General features: G+C 36.8%; 2 protein-coding genes across 5 annotated transcripts in view; both read left to right on the top strand.

Annotated features, from left to right (window-relative positions):
* The window catches only part of LOC147838928 (uncharacterized), a 619,529-nt gene that overhangs the window by 368,343 nt on the left and 227,429 nt on the right, over positions 1 to 23,757 (top strand). The window lies entirely within an intron of this gene.
* Positions 1 to 23,757, top strand: part of sgcd (sarcoglycan, delta (dystrophin-associated glycoprotein)) — a 407,777-nt gene that overhangs the window by 192,640 nt on the left and 191,380 nt on the right. Inside the window, 1 exon segment of one of the 4 annotated variants that reach the window (NM_001001816.5) lies at positions 7,381 to 7,679. The exons of 2 other annotated variants lie outside the window; for them this stretch is intronic. In NM_001001816.5, the coding sequence (NP_001001816.2) occupies positions 7,668 to 7,679 (12 nt within the window). In that variant the 5' untranslated portion in view covers positions 7,381 to 7,667. 4 annotated transcript variants of the gene reach the window in all.

Genomic DNA, 23,757 nt, shown 5'->3' with positions numbered 1-23,757 from the left:
CAACTGACCCAGCCGTAGCTTGAACCAGCGACCTTCTTGCTGTAAGGCGACAGTGCTACTCACTGCGCTACCGTGCAGCCCACAGATAATTCTATAAAACATATCTTTTTGTATCTTATGGAATTGTCAAATTAAATTAATATTCTTGCAAAAGACTTCTCAAATGATCTTAATACATCACTCCAGTTGTGTCTTTGTGTTCCAGTTACATTTAAGACAAATTTCTGTTATTTATTTAGAATATTAATTGTACAATAATATATATATATATATATAAATGGAGGGTGGGGGGCTTTTTCAGGATATAGGTCATAGTCCTGGTCCTCAGTTCAAAAGACAGTGATGATGACATCAGCATACAACTATGCATAATTCTGAATCATTTTAAAATGAAACATTTGAGATGACTAATTGTGCAATACACATATTCTTGCACTCTGTCATGGACTACAAATAAATAGAATCAGAAATGTGTCATTATCAGATTCTCTCTTGCATATTCAACATGTAGGGCAGATATATACTGCTGTATATCAGTAATGTTTATTCTCACACAGAAGACTCACAATGTGGACACAGTGAGCCCTAATCTCTCCAATGTCTCTCATCAAAATATTACCTGAATATTAATTTTTACACAAATTCAAAGTCAAACTTCATTCTATCTTTAAAAAGATTAAATTAGTGCTTGAATTTGTGGACTTAGTCCACTGATTATCCATTCTGAATGCTGTCTGGATTTGAATATAACTCTACATTAAATTCATTTGTGCTTATATTGACTTAATATAATATGCAACTCCAAGCAACATTATTACAACATTTTTGCTAAACCATCATTTAATTACTGTAATTTTACACAATCTTTATACTCTCCTAACCCCATCCTCAAAAGCAGAAGCTGATCTGGGATCTGGGATGAGTTTATTATACGGAACGCGTCTGTCAGTCAGGTTGTGTATAGGCTACACTGATTCAGAAATGTGATGATCGACGCACATCTAATGGAAGTGAATGCAGACATTTTCATATTAATTTTATCGTGCTTTCAAGCCAAAATAAAGCGAAAGCACAATTCTCTTGAACAGTTCTTGCAGTTCTATCGCATTTGAGATCGCTGTGTTGACTGTACTTTCACTTTTCATAGAAAGATTAAGCATAAGGGGGAAGTATTGGAAAATGAATCGGGATGATAGCGGGATGTCATTAAAAGAGACACACAGGAAAACTTTGAATATTACGAAGTCCGGATTTGAGAAGCCCTGGCCTAAATCAAGCGCTGAACGCACATTTCTCTGGCTCAGAGCCAAAGCGCAAAACTTTGAATCTGGCAGTTATTTGCGGATATATTGACACCAATATAAACAACAAAACAATATCGCCAGTATGTTTTAACATCATCCCTACGATATGAATGTACAATTCAAGTAAATAAGCTCTTACCTTTCTTTGTTTTCTTTCAACATGTCGGTAGAAGACAAATTATTGCTGATTTTAAAGACATATTGTCCTAAACCTAGCCACGCATTGTGTGATATATGGCTATTTCTGGTTACACGTTTAAGGTGATGACGTGCTGCTGCTGCCTGCTGGTATGGTGCGGTGGCGTAAATAAAAGCTTTCATGCAGCCAGAGAGATCGCTAAATTCTTGTTATAGTTTCATGCTGTTATTTTTTAATTTTTAATATCTTTATTTGTGTTGTGAATGATGTGGACTCGACTGGACTCGTGATATTTTCCGAGTCCAAAATGTCCAAGTCCAAGTCAAGTCCGAGTAAAAGTTTCCCCAAGTCCGTGACAAGTCCGAGTCCAATGAAAACTGGACTCGAGTCCGGACTCGAGTCCGAGTCCAAGTTCGAGTACCCCAACACTACAGATTGGATAAGTTTTATTTATATATATATATATATATATATATATATATATATATATATGCTATTTTCTTAAGTGTATGTAACTACTGTAAAAAAATATCAGCATTTGGTACATACTTTCAGTATTATCTTTGCTTGAACTGACCCAATCTAATCCTGTTTATATGAAATGAATCTGCTCCTACGCAGGTTTGAGCTACCAGAACTGTTACTATGACAACAAGTCTCAGATGAGTTTTGAAGAACGAAACAATCCTGGATTGGTTGGTTGGTTGGTTGGTTTGTGGGTGGTTGGGTGTTTTGTTTGGTTGATGGGTAGGTGGGTCATATGGTGGGTTGGTTGGTGGGTTTGGTTGGTCGGTGGGTTGTTTGTTTGGTAGATAGATAGGTTGGTTGTTTTTTATCTGTGGCATGTAATGCTGCCTTTCCATTGCAGATGGAATATGTGTACTTTGTAGATGATCTCTAACCTACTGTTTTTCCTATTTGAAGTTCAAGCAATAATAATTTACATTTATACCTTTGTCAGAGGCTTTGGAGCATGATTTACAGTATTTTCACTGTGAGAAGATGTAATTACGCAACACTTTACCATAATCACAATTGCATTTCTACAAAGGTTTCTTTGTGATGTCTTACTCCCCACTCTTTTAGTAAAGTCCTACAGTTTTCCTGTTTCTCTAAAGTGATCTTTATATACCACATATCAGAATATAAGGCATTTTGTGAGTGATTTTCACACACCCTTATGAACATGCAAGCTACTGTTTAAGCATGATGTTTATAAATTTGTACTTCTTTCAGTCTTAAGATAAACAGAAGTGATATGAATTGCCAAATGCGTATCACATTACAACACAAATAGCTTTTAATAAACCATAATCTCATCATCACAATATGAGTTTTGACCAAATATGGTAAACCTAGAAAGTAATTCAATTTACTTCTACAGTAAACACACATCTATTCCTCCTGTTGTTTTGCTTGAGTTCTATTTACTTTAGCTGTACTGGCTCTAATCCTCAGAGGAACTTTTGGCTTGCTAGATTTGAAGGCCGCAGTTGGTATTTCTGATGCAGATTTTATAATTCAGGTTGCTAGTGTTATTGTTGGCAGTCATTCAGTGTGCTTCCATATTGTGTAGTTACTAATATATCACATTCGCAGGATGTGTATTCACATAATTGGAGCAGGAAACTCACAAAATGACTAATCAGGACTATGGTCTTTTTCTATGAGTGAACAGTGCCCAGCATAAGTGAGTACACTTACAGATCTCTTACTGATCTAGCTTTTAAATTAATATTTTCTATAGGATGCTGTGCAATAATATATGTGTATATATACATTAGATTAGTCAGTACCAAAGCCAAAAATAGAGATAATTTAACAAAATGACTTAAGATCACAGTCCAGAATTAGTACACCAAAATTAATTTGTAAAAGAAACATATTAAATGAAATTCAAAAAAATTAAGAGAAACAAAAATAATATAATAATTTAGTAGTTTGTAATTTTATTTTGCATTACCCTTTTTTTCATTAAAATGTATTTTCTGTCTATTCCTACTGATATTTGATGACCAAGGCCTTATTTTAATGACTAATTGTTTAATACAAGTACATGGACATGACCGATGCAATATATACACTTTTTTGTTAACATTCCCGATTGGCATAGGGTGTAAACATCAGATTGAAGTACCCCAAGGTTGTGGGGACGTTTCATTTTGTTTGTAAATGAAAATTGGGTTGACGTCAGAACCCAAGGTCAGGTCGATGTCAATATCCAACGTCCAATCTAAAATCAACCAAAAATCAACGTCTAATGATGGAACAGCTTGTCGTTGTGCAAACGTTACCACTATGACATCTACAAGACGTTAGATTTTGATTGCCATACCTGATGAATAAATGTCAGTATTTGATGTCAATATGACGTTGATTTAGAATGTTGGCTCAATATTGGATTCTGGTTACTTTCCAACGCAATCTAAAATCAACCAAATATTAACGTCATTTGATGTTGTTATTGGATGTCATAATAACATTGTGCTTAGATGCTGGCTAGACATTGAATTTTGGTCACCTGACATCATGATCTAATAATCTAATTTAATATTAATTACTTATGATGTTGTGTGCCTGCTGGGTTTATTATTATTATTTATCTAGGATATGCATTTTTTATGATTCCAATGCCTAATTATTAAAAAGTTAAAATGACTAAAATTAAGTGAAATATTCTTAAGACTAAAATATTATGTGTTTCTTGGAAGAGTGTTCTTGCATTGTGATGAGTGGCATAATAATCTTAAAATTACTCTATATCTTTTATCGCAATATATTTTGGTGCAATATATGGTACACACACACACAAAAAAAAAAAAATGTGACAGACTTATCTACACACAATCACCACTTTATTAGATACACCTGTCCAACTGCTCGTTAATGTAAATTTCTAATCAGCCACATGACAGCAACTCAATGCGTTTAGGCATGCAGACATGGTCAAGACTATCTGCTGCAGTTCAAACCAAGCATCAGAATGGGGACGAAAGGTGATTTAAGTGACTTTTAATGTGGTATGATTGTTTGTGTCAGAAGGGCTGGTCTGAGTATTTCAGAAACTGCTGATCTACTGGGATTTTTATGCACAACTATCTCTTGGGTTCACAAAAAATGGTCCGAAAGAGAGAAAATATCAACTGGTTTAAGCTGATTGAAAGGCAACAAAAACCACTCGTTACAACCAAGGTATGCAGAAGAGAATCTCTGAATGTACAACACGTTTAACCTTGAGGTGGATGGGCTACAATTCGCACAGGCTCAACAAAATTGCACAGTGGAAGACTTGAAAAACATCGCCAGGTCTGATAAGTCTCGATTTCCGCTGCGACATTCGAATGGTAGGGACAGAATTTGCTATCAACAACAAGGAAACATGGATGCATATTGTTCTGCATCAACGGTTCAGGCTAGTGGTAGTGATGTAATGATGAGGAGATTTTCTTAGATCATTTTGGGCCCTTTTGGACCAATTGAGCATTGTGTCAATGCCACAGCCTATCTGATTATTGTTGCTCACCATGTCCATCCCTTTATGATCACAGTGTACCCATCTTCTGATGGCTACTTAGGGCAGGATAACTCGTCATGTCATAAAGTGCCAAAATTCTCAAACTGGTATCTTGAATCTTGATGATCCCAAGGATTCCATATCCGGGACCAGGCCATATCCTGAGCTGCTGCTGCGCTGATGGTCGTGGGGAGTGGAGAACATGAGTCTGATTCCAGTGACGTTCCAGGGACAGACGAGTCTTCGCTGAGGCCATCTTCCTGCCTAACCACGGCGAATGAAGCTCTGCACAAGACTTTTGGCCAGCGGAGAAATTAAAATGGTCGTGCCCAACTGAGTCTGGTTCCCTCAAGATTTTTTTTCTTCACTCCCATCAGGTGAAGATTTTTTTCCCTCTCCGCTGTCGCCACTGCCTCGCATGGTTCAGGATTGGTAGAGCTATGCATCGATGAATTGGCTCTTCAGTGTTTGAACTCTCAGTAATGATTAAATCACACTGAACTGAGCTAAACTGAACTGAACTGAACTTAAACACTAAAACCTGAACCACACTGTTCCAGTTACTATGACCATTTATGTGAAGCTGCTTTGACACAATCTACATTGTAAAAGCGCTATACAAATAAAGCTGAATTGAATTGAACATGACAGTGAGTTCACTATACAGTCACCAGAACTCAATCTGAGCACCTTTGAGATGTGGTGGAATGGAAGATTCGCATAATGGATGTGTGGCCGACAAATCTGCAGCAACTACGTGGTGCTTTCATGTCAATGTGGACCAAAATCTCTGAGGAATATTTCCAGTACCTTGTTGAATCTATGCCACGAATGACTAAGGCAGTTCTTAAGGCAAAAGCGGCTCCAATCCAGTACTAGTAAGGTGTACCTAATAAAGTGTCCAGTCTATATATATTCACTGATAAATGGCTAACTTTTACTTTCACTTATGCCCGGTGTCTCGTTTTGAGAGTTAACAGTATTTGGTGTTGTTGATAAATGTTATTTCGAATAAATTGAATTCAATTCACCTTTATTTCGATAGCCCTTTTACAATGTAGATTGCATCAAACAGCTTTACATACAATATAATAGTAAATAGGAAACAGTGTCAGGTCAGTTTTCAGAGTTTAGGTTCAGTTTAGCTCAGTTCAATGTGGTTTAATATTCAATACTGAGAGTCCAAACACTGAGGAGCAAATCCATCGATGCGCAGCTCTACAGGTCTCGAAATATAAATATATTATTATTTATGCAAATAATTATTATATAAAAACATACAACACATGCAATATGATACAATGCAATAAAATACAAAGTAATTTACAAACCCAACATTCATAAAATTACTTTTGTTGCTTGTTCAAACTACTTATTTAAAATGAGTTGAAGCAGAACAATTATTTTGCGTTATTTGGGAAAACAACAAAAATACAATTGGGATTGGGCCTTAATTGTTTATGTTAAATCCACTGAAATGTGTTAAACGAAATCATTAAGTACCTTAATCAATTTGTGTTTGGACTTGAAGTAATTTAATTGTGTGTATAATTTATTTTTTTATTCATTTATTTTTATGTATAAGAGCAACTACTGTATATAAAATACAGCTACAGCCAAAATGTGTAAACAGCTGCACCAACATCAATTTAATGTAATCATTTACTCAAAATATTCATCTGTGTAAAAACTGCCATGCTTTTATTTACAAGTAAATCCAGCAAACACATCCACCTATGCAACAACCCAGCATGGCAAGGTTTGGTGTTGAATGTATTCGACACAGCCACAACATTATACAGCAAGGTTACATGAAAACGGTGCCTCTAAACCCAGATTCCGAATTCCGACTCTAATTGGTTGTTTTTCGAACCCTCAACAAAGAGTGTGAAGCAAACATCCGCCTGAATAAATTGAAGCCTAAACACCCGAACGCAATTCTTTGTCACCACAGGAAGGTAAAAAAACACAGCATGAATACAATTATGGTAATGTTTTGCATCTTAACACGCACACACACACCACAGTCCACCACGACACCTGAATTAGCAATATTAGCGGCGATTAATCATCTGCGTATTGATTGCACACATGCTCTTAGTTTCACACTCCCCATGGAACATTCTGCTAATGCTGAACCGGGCAGTTAAAGCAGGCGACCTAAACAATGATTACTATTATTCATCAGTCTGATGACTTCATGCCATAGAAAATGAGTGTAAGAACAGCTTTTGTGGCGATTTTTATCCCTCATAGTCAGCCAGGCAGGAACATCAAGTAGAAAAGTAAATGCGTTTCCAATTCCCATGGCTACACGCGCACATACACTCACACATATGGAGGGTGAGGGGCTGTGCTAAAATAAAAACCCCAGCCATCAAACCCCTAACTTCCCCCATGTGTCTCATAGGGCTATATCTGGCCAGAAAGCAGGGGGCAGTTACTCAGACAGAGCGTCGCATGCGTGTGCTGCAGATACCGGATTGAGAGTTCAGGAAATTCCTGCAGACTCTGGGCAGGGATTTTGGCTTGTGCGTCTGCTATTGGAAAAAGCTGACAGCTTTGGAAGTAACTGCCTGGAGTCAGTCGGAAAAAGAAAGAAAGCGAGAGACAGAGGAAAAATAGGCCTCATGCCATCTTTAAGGGGTGTCAGAGTCTACTTTTATCTGGCCGTCACACCCCTTGTGCACTAGCTTGGACTTGGTCAGCCATGGTCAGGATGGTAAGTTTTCAGCTCATTGTTTTTGACTTGCGCTTTGTGTGAGGAAACGCATGTGACTTCCTGGCAGCAGAAAGACAGGGTTGCGCTTAATCTGAACTGCTACTTCATTCTTCGAGTTTTCTGTCTGTGCCGGAGCTATTTTTATCTTTCTTTCTATGCCATGCTTTCTTTCAGTTCCAGTTCAGTTGGATTATTCTGCCACTGTTCAAATAGAAAAGTTGATTTAATTGGGAGCCAAAAAAAAAAAAAGTTTGTGTCCCGACAGCAGACAAAGGGTTCCTCCACTTTTTAAAAAAAATCTCGCTCTGTGTTTCTCCTGTCCAGATGCTACCGCTGCTTGATTTCTCCGTCTCACTGCCTCCACACATTTGGTTTCAATTACTTTGGCCCAATGGGAAGCATGCTACTATAAATAAGTAACAACAGGGTTTAGCTGAGGAAAGATTGCAGAGTTACCGACAAGCTTCGCGGTGCTCGTGTCCTGATGAAATGTGTGAAAGTTGATTGTTGGTATTGTTTGTGATGATGCCAGGTTGGAGTGGAATAAGGAGGGATTAAAGGGGGAGGAACTTTGGCTGGAGAGTGAAGGAAACAGCTGTGAAGGTTATGGGACGCTTGGTTACTTGTCTGCCCTTTAGTGTCCGAGGCAAAAACAGAACCGCCCCCCCCCCTGCCCAACCGGCCCCAAACATGACCATTGGCCTTTGAGAATTCAAACTGGCCTGAGATCAGGCTTTGAAAGCTGTTTAAGATTCTGCTAAGGTTTGTAGTGTAGAGGAACGAGGGAAATGTGTGAGCTTGAGAAGGAAAATAAAAAAGATTCTGATATAGATTTGTCTTTGAACTGTTGCTAAACAAGATGCAACTGACAATTCTTGTAAATTAGATACATAAAAGAAATAGTGCATCTAAGAGAGAAAATTATGTCATCAGTAACTCATAATTTACTTGTTCTAAACCGGTTTGATGTTCTTCTGTTAAACACACACACACAAACACAAAATATATATTTTGAAGATGAAAACTTAAAACTTGCATCTGTTGACATCCATGATATTTGCTTTTATCCTACTGTGTAAGTCAAAGGTTGCAGGGTTTCAGATTTCTTCAACATATTTCCTAGTGTTCTCAACAAAGAAAGAAACTTATGTAGGTTTGAAACCACTTAAGGGTGAGTGAACAATTAGTACATTTTTATTTTGGGGTTCACTATTGCCAGAATTCAACTTTAAATGTGACTCATTCATCATATTTGTTATTACTTATTACTCGTTTAAGTTGTTTGCTTTTAACTCCAGTGTTACATAATGTTAAGCTTATTTTGCACTTTGTTATGAACTATCATAGCGTGGATAGTGCAGACATTCAGACTAATGAGTTGTGTAACAATTAATTTTCTTGTAAGTAAAGTGATGAATTTATACACCCTTGTAAGAAAGAAACAGGTTATATGTCACCCTAAACAACACTAGTCTTACATAGGCACAAATATATTTGCGGGAATAGTCTAAAATACACCGTGTATGTCAAATTTATCAATTTTTATCTTATGCGAAAAATATTAGAATCATGATAAATAAAGACTGTGCTCCATGAAGACATTTTGCAAATGTCCTAACATAAATATGTAAAATCTTTCATCAAATGAAATAAAAAAAACTTTTTTTAAATAGTAATATGCATTTGGTTAATTTGGATTATTTTAAGTGTGATTTAAATGTCTCAATATTTAGATTTGTTATTCGTTTGTTTTTGTTTTTTTGTAGTTTTTTTTAAACCTCCAGATTCCATATTTAGTTTTATTTGTATCTTAGCCAGGTGTTATGATTATCAGCAGATTAGTGGTTGCAGATCATTAACGGATTACAAATCCATCATTATGGACTACAAGATCCAGTCATGCACCACATACACTCACATCGGTTCCTGATCCTAACTGATTGCATACACACAGCTGGAGGATTATCAAAGACTGATTACATAGACTATTTAAGCTGAGTTCACGCTACAGTTTGAGCTTGCGAAATTCTGCAATATGGCACTGCGAAAAGGGGCGGGATTAAACAAGATGATTAGACATTTAAAAAAGCGAGCAATTGGTCCATGCTTTAAATTATTGTCCAGAGATGTCATGTTCTGATCCTCGATTGGTCTCATGCAATCATGTGATGCGATTTTCACAGGTCAGAGATCCCCAAGCTTTATCTTTTAAACGCAGTGAACTGCGAAACTTTACACACAACCTTGCTTTTCCGGTCTGACGCATTTGTGTGCTTATGAATGGACACACACACACAAACACACATATACCTGGGTTAAGTAACAGAGTCATGTGACCCTTCAGTTCTCCCTGAACCACAGCAGAATATTTTTCAGGTTACAGCCTGCCTGTACTAACCACTTGCCCGTTTTTGACCACGACTCTGGATTTCCTGTAGACATCTGTTTGCCCCTGACATCTGCCCTCCTCTAGACATCTGTTTGCCCCTGTGTTGACCATGGCTTGCCAGACCATCTCTGTTTAGTAAACTTGCATTTGGATCCGCACCTTCCTTGTCAGCATCCCACTTCACATAACAGAGAATCAACAGTCCATGAGCAGCTTCAGCTGTGTGAGTCTAATCAATGGAGGCTTGGAGCAGGTGTGTGTCCAAGTAGTCATTCAGGGTGTCTTGGAGGGGAGAGGTGTCCAACCTACAGCATCTAAACACTAGGGTACCTCAAGGCTCTGTTCTTGGGCCACTTCTCTTCTCCATCTACACGTCATCCCTAGGACCAGTCATCCAGAGACATGGATTCTCCTACCACTGCTATGCTGATGATACCCAGCTATACCTCTCTTTTCATCCTGATGATCCCTCGGTTCCAGCTCGCATGTCAGCCTGCCTGTTGGATATTTCACACTGGATGAAAGATCTTCATCTTCAGCTTAACATCGCAAAAACGGAAATGCTTGTAGTTTCTGCCAACCCGACTCTACACCATAACTTTTCAATCCAGATGGATGGGGCAACCATTACTGCATCCAAAATGGTGAAAAGCCTTGGAGTAACGATTGATGACTAACTAAACTTCTCTGACCACATTTCTAGAACTGCTCGATCGTGCAGATTCGCACTCTATAACATCAGAAAGATCCGACCCTTCTTATCTGAACATGCAGCTCAACTCCTTGTTCAAGCTCTTGTACTCTCCAAACTGGATTACTGCAACTCTCTACTAGCTGGGCTTCCAGCTAACTCTATCAAGCCTCTTCAGCTGCTCCAGAACGCAGCAGCACGAGTGGTCTTCAATAAACCTAAACGAACACATGCCACTCCGCTGCTAGTCCGTTTGCACTGGCTGCCAGTTGCTGCTTGCATCAAATTCAAAGCTCTTTTTGCCTACAAAGTGACTTCTGGCCTAGCACCTTCTTATCTGCTCTCACTTCTGCAGATCTATGTGCCCTCCAGAAACTTGCGTTCTGTGAATGAACGTCGCCTCGTGGTTCCATCCCAAAGAGGGAAGAAATCACTTTCGCGAACGCTCACGCTCAATCTGCCCAGTTGGTGGAATGAACTCCCTAACTGCATCAGAACAGCAGAGACACTCGCTATTTTCAAGAAACGACTAAAAACTCAACTATTTAGTCTCCACTTCACTTCCTAATCTGCAATTGCCTCTCTGGATATCACACTAACTGTACCCAAAAAATAAAAAAATACTAATACTACTAATACTTTCCTTCTTAGACTTTACAGACCTGAAACTTGCCTATAGCACTTATTCATTGTTGCTCTTATAGTTGTGTAAATTGCTTCCTTGTCCTCATTTGTAAGTAACTTTGGATAAAAGCGTCTGCTAAATGACTAAATGTAAATGTAGTCCATATACCGGCAGATTTGACGTTCTGTGTGATCTGTGAGTTTACCGGCGATCTGTAAGGATTAGATCGCTGGTGATTGTGACACCAGGGGCCTGTTTCAGTAAGAAGGTTCAAACAACTCAGAGTTTAAACTTGAACTCTGAGTTGATTTACTGAGAGATTAATTTCAGAGTTTTCGGTTTCAGAATAGCTGATCTGAGCTAGGTCAATCAACTTTGAGTAGACCAACTCAGAGTTAAGTGTGCGCACCATGACTATAAAAAGGCATTATCAACGGAGCGCAGATATTGCGAGTGACCATGGCAACATCTTAAAAAAAGAGATCACCATTTCTTTCTCCAGCTGAACTTGATCTGCTCATGCAAAGTTATAGCAAATATGACCATATATTTTTAAAGAGGAAACCATTAGTGAAACTAGTGCACTAGTGTGTCTGTCTTTTTATGGATCAAGTGATAGAGGTTGATGACATTTATAATGTATGTAGATGTAATGTATGTAAATACACCTGTATGCCGATGACACAATAATATATACAGCAGCACATTCTTTAAACCAAGCTGTACAACATCTACAGATTGCTTTTCAAGTATTGCAGTGTACGTTGCAAAATTTAAAATTGGTTTTAAATTCAAAAAAGACTAAATACATGATTTTTAGCCGTGGCCGCACTAAGTCAACAGATCAGACAATAAAAACTCTGAACGGTGTTCAAATAGAAAGAGTTAGCTTTTATAAATATCTAGGTGTTTGGATTGATGAGAGATTAGCCTTTGATATACACATTGACAAGTTACTGAAAAAGCTTAGGCCGAAGTTAGGTTTTTTATACCGGTCAAGAAATTGTTTTCCTTATAAAGCCCGCAAAAAATTAGTAGAGAGTACATTTCTGTCTATAATGGATTATGGTGATCATCTCTATATGCATGCAACCGCTACCCTATTAAGAAAATTAGATTCTGTTTATCATGCAGCAATACGTTTTGTCACAGGTGCAGACTCACGGACACATCACTGTATTTTGTATGATTCCTTAGACTGGTTATCTCTATATCAAACGAGAAAATTACATCTGTACTTATTTATCTTAAAGGCTCTTTTAGGTAAATTACCATCCTATATCTTTAATTTATTAACATTTCACACCATCAACCAACACACTAGATCTGGTTCATGTATTCGTCTGATAGTTCCAAGGGTACTATCAGAACTTGGCAAACGTGCTTTTTCCGTTTACGCTCCCAGGGCTTGGAATGACCTGCAAAATCATCTCAATCTTGACACTCTTCCGACTCTGATTACTTTTAAACATCTTTTATACAACATTTTAAAGGACACCTGCAATTGTTTTTTATGAGCTGATGTTTTTAAGAATGGTGATTTTGTAATTTTGTGGTACTGTTTGTGATTTTTATATGAAACTTTATGTGCTGCCTGCCATCTTGACCAGGTCTCACTGGAAGAAGAGACAGTACTGTCCCAATGAGATCTCCTGGCTAAATAAAGGAATAATAATAATACTAATAATAATGTAGAACTAAACAATAGTTTTTATAAAGAATAATAATCCCATTAATCTAGTAACTGTACATGTCTAAGGTCAGTGAATTTAAGCTAATTTTTTATTAAAAAAGGACAAGCCATTCTCGTACATGACTTTGTTCTGTGTGTGACTAAACTGTTGACGATAAGTTTCCATCCAAATATATTATATAAATTTATGTGTAAAACTGGAATAATGCAGATGCAATAAAGCAGCGTTTCCATCCAACGAGTCAAAGATAACAAAATTGTCACTTCCTGATTAACTGGCGCCAAATATCAACTGTAAAAACAGAATTTACTGTGGTAGATGAAACTGCGTCAATTATTTATTTATTTAATAAATGTACTTGCACCTCAGACAACAATGTTGACACACAATGAACACGTGGGAGCGTTTGAAGCCATGAGACGAAAAGACTCTTTGACACACTCCAGACGCTCGGAGGTAATTCATTATATATACTGAAACAGTTAAGGCAGGTGTGACCAACCCTGTTCCTGGAGATCGACCTCCCTGCAGATTTCAGTTGCAACCCATATCAAATACACCTGCTTGTAATTATCAAGTGCTGTTCATTTCCTAATTAATTGGTTAAGGTGTGTTTGATCAGGGTTGGAGCTGAACTTTGCAGGAAGGTCGATCTCCAGGAACAGGGTTGAGCACCACTGAGTTAAGGCATTTTAGAATGACTAAAAAAGCATTTAAGACGTGTTACAGTGTGCTCAGCCTGCTGGTTTGTCCATTTACACACATTTTCATCGTCATATGATCTCTTATAACAATTTTTTTTTATGTACATACTGTAATTTGTTTAGTAAAAGTGTTTCCATTGTACTCTATGTGTATCTTTTCTATCGCATAAAAGTTTATCCTACTTAGAAATGTGTGCGCTTTTTATGCATATTTTCAAAAGTTATGTGCATCATGACGTTTCCATCAATAGTTTTTATGTGCATATCCAAAATAAACATTAAAATAGATGGGTGGAAACGTAAAGCTAAGGCGAGAAATATCGCTTCATCTTTAAAAAAGAGGAGGAGACCGACAGAAACTCCGAGTTTAGAGAATAAAACCTGCTACTGACCAGGTTAGGTTCACAGAGTAAGTTACCACAGTAACTGACTCTGAGTTAAAGTTACCTCTCTTTCAGAAACAGGTTTGACTTACCCTGCTTTCTCGAGTTAAACAAACCTGCCATTCTGAAACGGAAAACCCAGAGTTTCTCTCATTTTAGGGTTAAAATACTCTGAGTTTTCATTTAACCTCCTTTCTGAAACCCCCAGGTATGTTGCTTATCTGACAAACCATACATCAATGGAAAGCATATTGTATTACATATGATGAATAATTCTCAATTTTCAAAAAACATAAATGTTTTATGTTTTTTTGTTTTGTTTTGTTTTTTTGACCCAGGGACCAATTTACAAGAAATAGATGAGTTTAAATGACAATGTAGATCAGATTTGAGATGAATATGATTATAATACAGAATAAATTTTAGAATAAAAATATACTTTAATGGCAAACTACAATTAAAATAAATCAGAACATAAATTAAAATTGACTTTTTGGATTGGATTTTCATTGGAATTTAGTGACATTGTAATCAAGCTGGGTAAAACATGCTGCAAGATTACACTTTTAGTTACCTGAATGAGCTCTAATTTACTGAAAGCACATTTGGTTTCCCAAACATTCCATTTTAATCAGAAGCGATGTTACCTGTGGAGTGCGGCAGCATTAGCTGAAGTACCAGTTTACTTCGGCAAACACAGTCAGACTAATGAGCCATATTTACATTGGATGTTTCGCAAAAGTACTTAAATTGTCGACCAGTTCAATTGTCTGAAAAAAATTAAAGCACTAAAAGATGCTGTTCGCATGAGTTTATGCCAAACGTTTGCTTTAATGATGAGACATTTGCCTTGCAATTGGCCTCTACCTGTGAATCATTAAAATAACAACCATATTTTCTGACCCCCCACCGTCACGGGTTCATTATACGGCTTGTGAACCTGAAGGACATTTGTGAAAATGAAGTGTAAAGAGCAGTTCAATTAGGGGAAAGGGCATGAATCAATATTCAAATCTGTTGGTTAAGGAAACTGTATTCATTTTGGTTCAGCAAATTGTGAAGTTGAACACCATGTGATGAATTTCTTGCATATTATTACACTGAGCTCAGGAATATTTGTCTGTAAAACTGTATTCTTGTTATGAATCTAGGAAATTGAGACTTGAGAAGTGTCTTTATAGAATATTAAAGTATATATATATATGATTTATATCAACTGCATGATGATGATGATGAATCATTCCTTAATTAATTTTCATTCAGCTTAGACCCTTTATTAATCCATGTTTTACGCAACGGATGCCTTTCCAGCTGCAACCAAACATTTGGAAACACCCACAAACTCTTGTACACACCCATATACACTATGGCCAATTCAGCTTATTTAAATCACCTGTACTGTATGTCTTTGGATATGTCTTTGTTTCTTTGTGGGGGAAACCGGAGCACCCGGAAAAAACCCACGCACACATCAGGAGAACATGCAAACTCCACACAGAGATTTGTAGTGGTAGTAGTAGTAGTAGTAGTAGTAGGGTTAGGATTAGGGTTAGGGTTTGAGTTATGGTTAGTGGTTAGGTTATATTCAAATTTATACATTTTATTTTATGCCACAATCATTTAAATATACTACTAAAGATTGTGTTTCATGAATATATTTTGCACATGTCCTTCCATAAATGTAATTTTTTAAATTTATTTATTTATTTATTTATTTATTTATTTATTTATTTATTTATTATTTTTTAGTAATATACATTGCTTAATTTGGGCAAGTTTAACCTCAAATAAACAAGACTAAGTGATCTCCTCTACCCAATATCAGTATGGTTATAATATTTCCTAGGATCAGAACAAAGTCAGCGTAAAATCACCATGGCGCAATCACAAGACTGTACAGATGATGCTTTATGCTCAGAGGGATCTAGTGGCCTCATAATCTCCTTGACTAAATGGGGGTAATGCTAAATGTACAAATACACAAATACACTTTTTGCTGGATGAACAGTTAGTAACCAAATGGTTAAAAAATAGGTTATGGATTTATTTATTTATTATTATTATTTTTATTTTTTTGAATTTTAGTTTGTGTGTTTCCTTTTGTTGTTGTTTTTGGTTGCTTATTATGTCCAACTGTTCCTTGTTTAATTTTCAAGATGTTTAATTTGACTTAAGTTTAATAGTTTTAATTTTCACACCCTCTGTTTGGTATTGGTGAGCATGAGAGACTTTTTTCAGAAACATCTTAAAGAGCCCATATTATACATGAAATAGGGTCATATCTTGGTTGTAAGGTTCTCCAACAACACTCTAATATGCACGCATGGTTCAACAACACTTTCATGGTCTTATAATCTGCATTTATTTTTACCTAATTATTCCAGCGACTCCCGTATGAATCGTCCAGTGATTCATTTGTTCCCAAACCCCTCCTTAGCGCTAAGCGAATCTGCGCTGATTGGACCGATGACAGTCTGTTGCGATTGGTCGACTGCCTTCAGTGAGAGAGTGAAATGCCCAACAGCTAATCAGCAATATAAAAGTAATCACAGTTCGTACATGCTCGATAGTGTAGGCGTGGATTTTAGCTGCCAGTGGGTCAATGTAAATACAGTCGACTAACTATTTTATTGAGCAAAAACTCCAAAAACTGTTGAGGAGATCTTCTAGCTTGTCTCACTCTGCTCTTTTCACAGACACACACACCCACACACACACAAATTGCCCTCGTCTTTGCGCGTGCGCACACAAACACACACACATACCTCCGGACGACAGCACAAGCACTACCCTCCTCCACGGAGCTCCGTAAACAAAGCAGCACGCGTCGCGTTTTTAATGTGACTTTGCACGCGATATGACAATATAGCGAGTTAACCTGATACAGTACACGCGGTTACAAGTAACAAATCACAACTAAATACATTTGCAAGCTAGAGTCAACGAGGCAACAACTTTAATCGCACTTACACTTGAGAAATGGAGGAAGAAACCCATCCTGACATGTCCATCAATAAGTTACTCTTTACTGATCCTTCCTTTAACAAACGCCGATGAAGTATTCTTTGTAGCATGTAGTTTCCAGTAGTTTTCAACTGCTTGGCTATAATGCTGAGGTTTCATCTTTGGGTAGAGACTCGATAATATCCATCTACAGTGTGCCTTCAATCGACCGGCATGTTTGTGTGTGTGTGTTTGTGGGTGTGTGTGTGTCTGGGTTTCTGTGTCGAGGGCGGGGCCGCAGGTTTTCAAATCTCCCGGGTTTGCGCGTGCACGTGAATAACTTGGTTTCGTTAGTACGTCATGGCGAAACACCTAATGACTCGGTATCAAGGCGACTCGTTTGAAGCACTATGAGTCGACTCTTTTATAAATGAATCAACCGTTTTAAACACTGTACTCTTACAGATTTTAGCCTTAGCTGGATACTTTACTTCACTTAGAGCTGTGTTACACACTACATGAAAGTGTTTTTTCAAAAAACCATAATATGGGCTCTTTAATATATGGGTAGTTGACAAATATGCCAAAAAAATACATAAAGCACTAAGTCTGATGTTTAGGAAAGTATACGGGGTCACTTACTTTAGCATTATTTAAAAGTTTCATAATTATATTTAATTGTTTTTGCTAAACTGTATCCTATGCTGTTACATATCAAAACAAATACTCTTAATATTAAAAAATAAGGCTACACAGTGGTTCACAGCAAGAAGGTCGCTGGTTCAAGTGCTGGCTGGGCCAACACAATCTCACGGCAATTCGTAACTTTTTCATTTAGTGGCTAATTCGTACGATCTAATTCGTACAATTTAGTACGATTTGCTTATCCCCCAATGACGGTTGGGGTTAGAGGTGGGGTCAGGTGCCATGCCTCCTTTTTAAAATCGTACCATTTCGTACGACTGAACTCGTACGAATTTGTACGAATTAGCCACTAAACTGGCAAAACGTAAAATACTTACGTTTTCTCGTGAGATCAGGCTGGCTGGGCCAGTTGGTGTTTCTGTGAACTCCATGTGTTCACGTGGGTTTCCTCTGGGTGTTCTGGTCTTCCACACAGTCCAAAGACATGCATATATAGGTGAATTGAAAAACTAAACTAGCCGTAGTATATGTGTGTGAATGTGAGAGTTAATGGGTATTTCCCAAGACTGGGTTGCAGCTGGAAGGGCATCCACTGCGTAAAACATATGCTGGCTAAGTTGGCAGTTCATTCTGCCGTGGTGACCACTGACCACTGATTCAGTCACATGATCTTGAATAGGGTCCTTCACCTAATGAACTTACTCAGTGTAATTGCCAATTTGAAATTAGCATATTGTGTCACACCAGAGGACATGTTTTTTTTTTTGTTTTAAAACACATGCATGACCAAAAATAACACAGTTCTTAACATAATAGTTTTAATAACTCATTATTAATAACTGAATTATTCGATCTTTGCCATTTTGACAGTAAATACTATTTTACTAGATATTTTTCAAGACATTTCTATAAAGCTTAAAGTGACATTTGAAGCCTTAACTAGGTAAATTAGATTAACTAGGCAGGTTATGGTAATTACACAAGTTGTTGAAAAAATATAGCTTAAAGGGGCGAATGATTTTGTCTCTAAATGATGTTTAAGAATTTTCAAACTTTAAAAATCAAACAAATAAGACCTTCTCCAGAAGAAAAAAATATTATCAGACATAATGTGAAAATTTTCCTGCTGTGTTAAACATCAACCATCATTTGAGAAATATTTAAAAAAGAAAACAAAATTCAAAGCGGGACTAATAATTCTGAATTCAACTCTATATATATATATATATATATATATATATATATATATATATATATATATATATATATATATATGTATATGTTTGTTTGTGTGTGTGTGTGTGTGTGTGTGTAGCCTCATTACAGCCTCATACAAACAAGACTAACTGGTCTCTTTCACTCCATATTGATATGGTTATTATATGTTGTAAGATCAAAACGAATTCACAATCACAAGACTATACAGATGACTGCTTTATAGCTCAGAGGAAAACAAGTCAAGATGGGTGCAATGCTAAATGTGCAAGCAAACAAAAACACATTGTGCTGGATGAACATTTAAGACCAAAGTAAATGGTTCATGTATTAGCTTTTGGCTCTCTCAGTGATGAAGAGAAGCAGAGGAATGGCTCTTGAAAACGACAGTTTGGCCCTGAAGCTTTTTTTCAGTGAGCTGCCAATAAGTACAGGCACCAGGGAAGGAGGCTAAACTACAAGCAGGTGTTTCATATTCTGCTGCCTTCTGACAATCCTCCCTTTTTTCAGAGCCAACAGTAAAGCATCATCCTCTTTAAAATCTCAAGCGCCGCAACCTGCCAGACTCACAAAAAGAACAAAGGATACATATGACATTTGTTATAAAAGCGGGATTTAGTCTTAAATCATGAGCCTCCACGCGTCACACAGAGCCTTGAAAACAACTGTTAGTGGAGAATTCAAGCTGTGCCCCACAGACCTGTGTTTTGTGTATTCAGCCCGCTTGAAGCTGGCTTGGATTCAAAATTGATTTCATTAATGTATGCAACTTGTTCCTGATTAATATGTGGGTATATTTTTTCATTTATGTTTATCTTTTTTTCTTCTATTAATATACAGTTTACTGGAGGGGTAAGATTTCTGTCTTTCTTTCTTTGTTTCTTTCTTTCTTTCTTTTTTCTTTATTCATCCATTCATTCATCCATTCATTCATTCATTCATTCATTTTCTTTTCGGCTTAGTCCCTTTATTGATCTGGGGCCACAGCAGAATGAACCGCCAAATTATCCAGCATATGTTTTACGCAGCAGATGCCCTTTCAGCCGCAACTCATTTCATTCACACTCATACACTACGGACAATTTAGCTTACCCAATTCACCTGTACCACATCTTTGGACTGTGGGGGAAACCGGAGCACCCGTCAAACATGCAAACTTCACATAGACATGCCAACTGACTCACCCGAGGCTCAAACTGGTGACTTTCTTTTTTCTTTTTTCGACAGCACTACCTACTGCGCCACCATGTCGCCTACTTGAGGATTTTTTTCCGTTATAAATATGCAAACGTGAATGATTCAATGCTATATTGCAATCTAATTTGATTAACAGACCTTCACTCACCCATACTGTAGATGACTGTGATGAACAGTTTGAAATGCCCTGGATTCTGTTTTCTGTTCAATGTTAATGCGATCAATCAAAAGATCTGAACCCAACTCGATTAGTTTTTTTCGACTCTGAGTCGACTATTTCGATAAAGAATCAATAGTTTTAAACAAGGTGCACTTTCAGATTTAAGCCTCAGCTGGATATTCTCATTAACTTAGTGCTTGGTTACACACTGCATAGAAGCTTATTTTCAAAAACCCATAATAGGGACTCTTCAAATTTTAGTGATTAGAAAGTGCAGATTATGCTTTTAATTGAGGACCAGCTCTATTGACATTGGCATTCATATGACAGTATTGGGATAAAGGTTACTCAAAATTATACTCAAATTATTTCGGCTAGATAATGGTGAACTGCTTGGTGAAAAACAGGCTAGTCGGAACAATGCAGTCTTTGGAAATCCACAGGGGATCCCTAATATGAACTCCTGGCCAAATTGTTATATTAAAAGGCCACTGTAACCACGGAGGGAGATGAGTGATAAAGAAGTGAGGATGCTTTTGCTGGTTTTATTAAGAAATGTAGTCAGACAGGCAATGATCAACAACAGGCGCAAATGGGTACAAACAAGGCAATGCAGAGGCGTTGTCAGGTAACAGGCAGATGGTGAGTCCAGGTGGCAGACAGGGTAAATGATTGAACAAAGCAAGGGTCGAAACATGTGGAAACTATACCAGGAAAAGCTTTGTAATGTTATATGGTGTTAACCTAACAAGAGAGTCTCAAAGTGAGCCGTGTATAGTAAATGTAGTGTAATCAGTCCATGAGCAGCATCAGTAATCAATGGAGGCTTGTGTGTGTATATGTTGCATGACAAGACTTGTAGTTCATATTGAGACAGGGTTGTAGTCCTTGTAAATTTGAATGTTCTCCAGCAATCCATAGTAAAGCCATAATGCTTCCTAGTGAGATTATAAGGATACCTACCTATTATTAAAGTTTATATAAGTATGCATTATAGCATATGCGGAACTTTTATTTTAAAAATGTATTGTAGAAATTTCAAATAATCCAACCAGGCATGGAGTATCTAATTTCATCAAAGCTCGTTGATGAAACAAAATTCGACTAAAGACAGATTATAAATGTATTCCGCACCCCCAAAAAGGATGTATCTTTTGTTAGTTTTACGTGTATATCGTGAAATTTGCTACTTTGTGTTTGATGCATGATAGAGAAAGAAAGAGAAGGCTCTGACATAAGCTACAGCAAAGCTTGTTAACATTCAAGACCTTTCCATTGTCAAAACTGAGCTTTTTTTGATTCTGGGGGTAATTCCTGTTGTTATGACTGAGCATATGGAGAATGTTTTAATCTAATTAATCTAATAATATATACCTGTTGCAGATATTTGTTTATGGGGAAAATGTTGTAGGCCATTTAATAATATAATAAGCTATGGCTCAACTCATGGCTGAAAGAATAGTTTGGAAGAATTACAATAATATTCTTATATAGTTCGGGGTGCTGTGTTGCAGTTTGAGATTTTTAGATAAACAGTTTATAATCTTTAGCACTTAGTCTGTTTTATTATGTTACGAGTTTATGTAATGATCCTGAGTAACATTTGTAGTATTTGCCACTGACAAGGGCAGGACACTCACACTTTAGTTCACAGATGAGTAACTCGCCATCTCTCTTTTCCCTGAGGAACAGCAGTGTTTTCACTTCACTCAAACAGTCCTTCAGCAATACATTTACAACTGAGTTGACCCACACACGTCAATATATATATATATATATATATATATATATATATATATATATATATATATATATATATATATATATATATATATAGCCCAAAGACATGCAGTATAATTAAAAAAAATTGGCCATAGCGTGTGTGTGAAAGCGAGAGTGTATGTGTGCTTCCAATGCTATCTCATGGCAATTCATATTTTTTTGATTTAGTGGCTAATTCTTTTGAAATCTTACAATCTCATTTGTACAATTTAGTATAATTTGCTCATCCCACAATGATGGTTGGGTTTAGAGGTGGGGTTGGGTTGGGTGCTACGCCTGGTTTTAAAATGCATGGAAATTTGTTCGAATAAGCCTCTAAACTGACGAAACATAAAATAGTTATGTTTTCTCATGAGGTCAGGGTGGTGTTTCCCAGTACTCTATTGCAGCTGGAATGGTATCCGCTGCGTAAACGTATGCTGAAAAATTTGGCGGTTCATTCCGCTGTTTCAACCCCTGATAAATAAGGGACTAAGCCAAAGGAAATTAATGAATCAATACATTACAAAAGTAATTAGCATGGACAAAGACTATACTGCTTCAATTATGAGCGCATTTAAACCCTGAATAATGACCCTGAGTAATTAAATAAATATGTCTGGACTACAAGTTAAAAAATGCAATTCAAGAAATGTTAATTAATTTTATAAAATGTGTTATCAATGCTATAAAAAATGTATATCAATCTATCATGATTGTACTTAAATATTTTTCTTTAAATTCTATGATTTCAGTCTTTATGACAAGACTCAACTCAAATAAGGATAACTATCTTGGAAAGAGAAGTAAATCCTAACACTTACATTTTATGTTAAGAATATGTATTGTTAATAATATAATAAAATAAAATAAAATATAATATAATATAATATAATATAATATAATATAATATAATATAATATAATATAATATAATATAGGGGTGATGTGCAGTAGGTAGTGCTGTCGCTGGTTTGATCCTCATCTGGGTCAGTTGGCATTTATGTGTGGAGTTTGCATGTTCTCCCCATGTTCGCATGGGTTTCCTCCGGGTGCTCTGGTTTCCCACACAATCCAAAGACATATGGAACAGGTGAATTTGGTAGCCTAAATTGACCGTAGTGTATGTGTGTGAATGAGTGTGTATGGCTGTTTCCCATTGATGGGTTGCCGCTGGAAGGGCATCCGCTGCGTTAAACATATGCTGGATAAGTTAGCGATTCATTCCGCTGTGGCGACCCCAGATTAATAAAGGGACTAAACTGAAAAGATTATAATATAATGTAATATAATATAATATAATAAATATAATATAATATAATATAATATAATATAATATAATATAATATAATATAATATAATATAATATAATTAATATAAGCATTTCTGTTAAAGATTTCTGTTAGATGTATTCTGGAGCAGGGCTTACTCAGCTGTGAATAGCAGCTTCATCCAGCTGGTTTTATGCACAATGGTTTGCCGTTCCCCCTGCAGAGGAGTATTAGCAAATTAATTATGTTGTTTTCGTCATTGAGCCCCATTAGTCACTCCACGACTTTTCATTTTGTTAAATCTTTGTCCCTGTAAATTGAGAGTCAGAAACCCCAATTCTTGCACAGAAAGGCAGAACATCAGACTAGCTGAAGGGCATGCATGTTTTTTACATGCTTAT

Source organism: Danio rerio, chromosome 21 (genome assembly GCF_052040795.2).
Source record: "Danio rerio strain M-AB ecotype USA chromosome 21, GRCz13ab, whole genome shotgun sequence".
NCBI lineage: Eukaryota > Metazoa > Chordata > Actinopteri > Cypriniformes > Danionidae > Danio > Danio rerio.
This window is presented reverse-complemented; position numbering and strand designations above follow the sequence as displayed.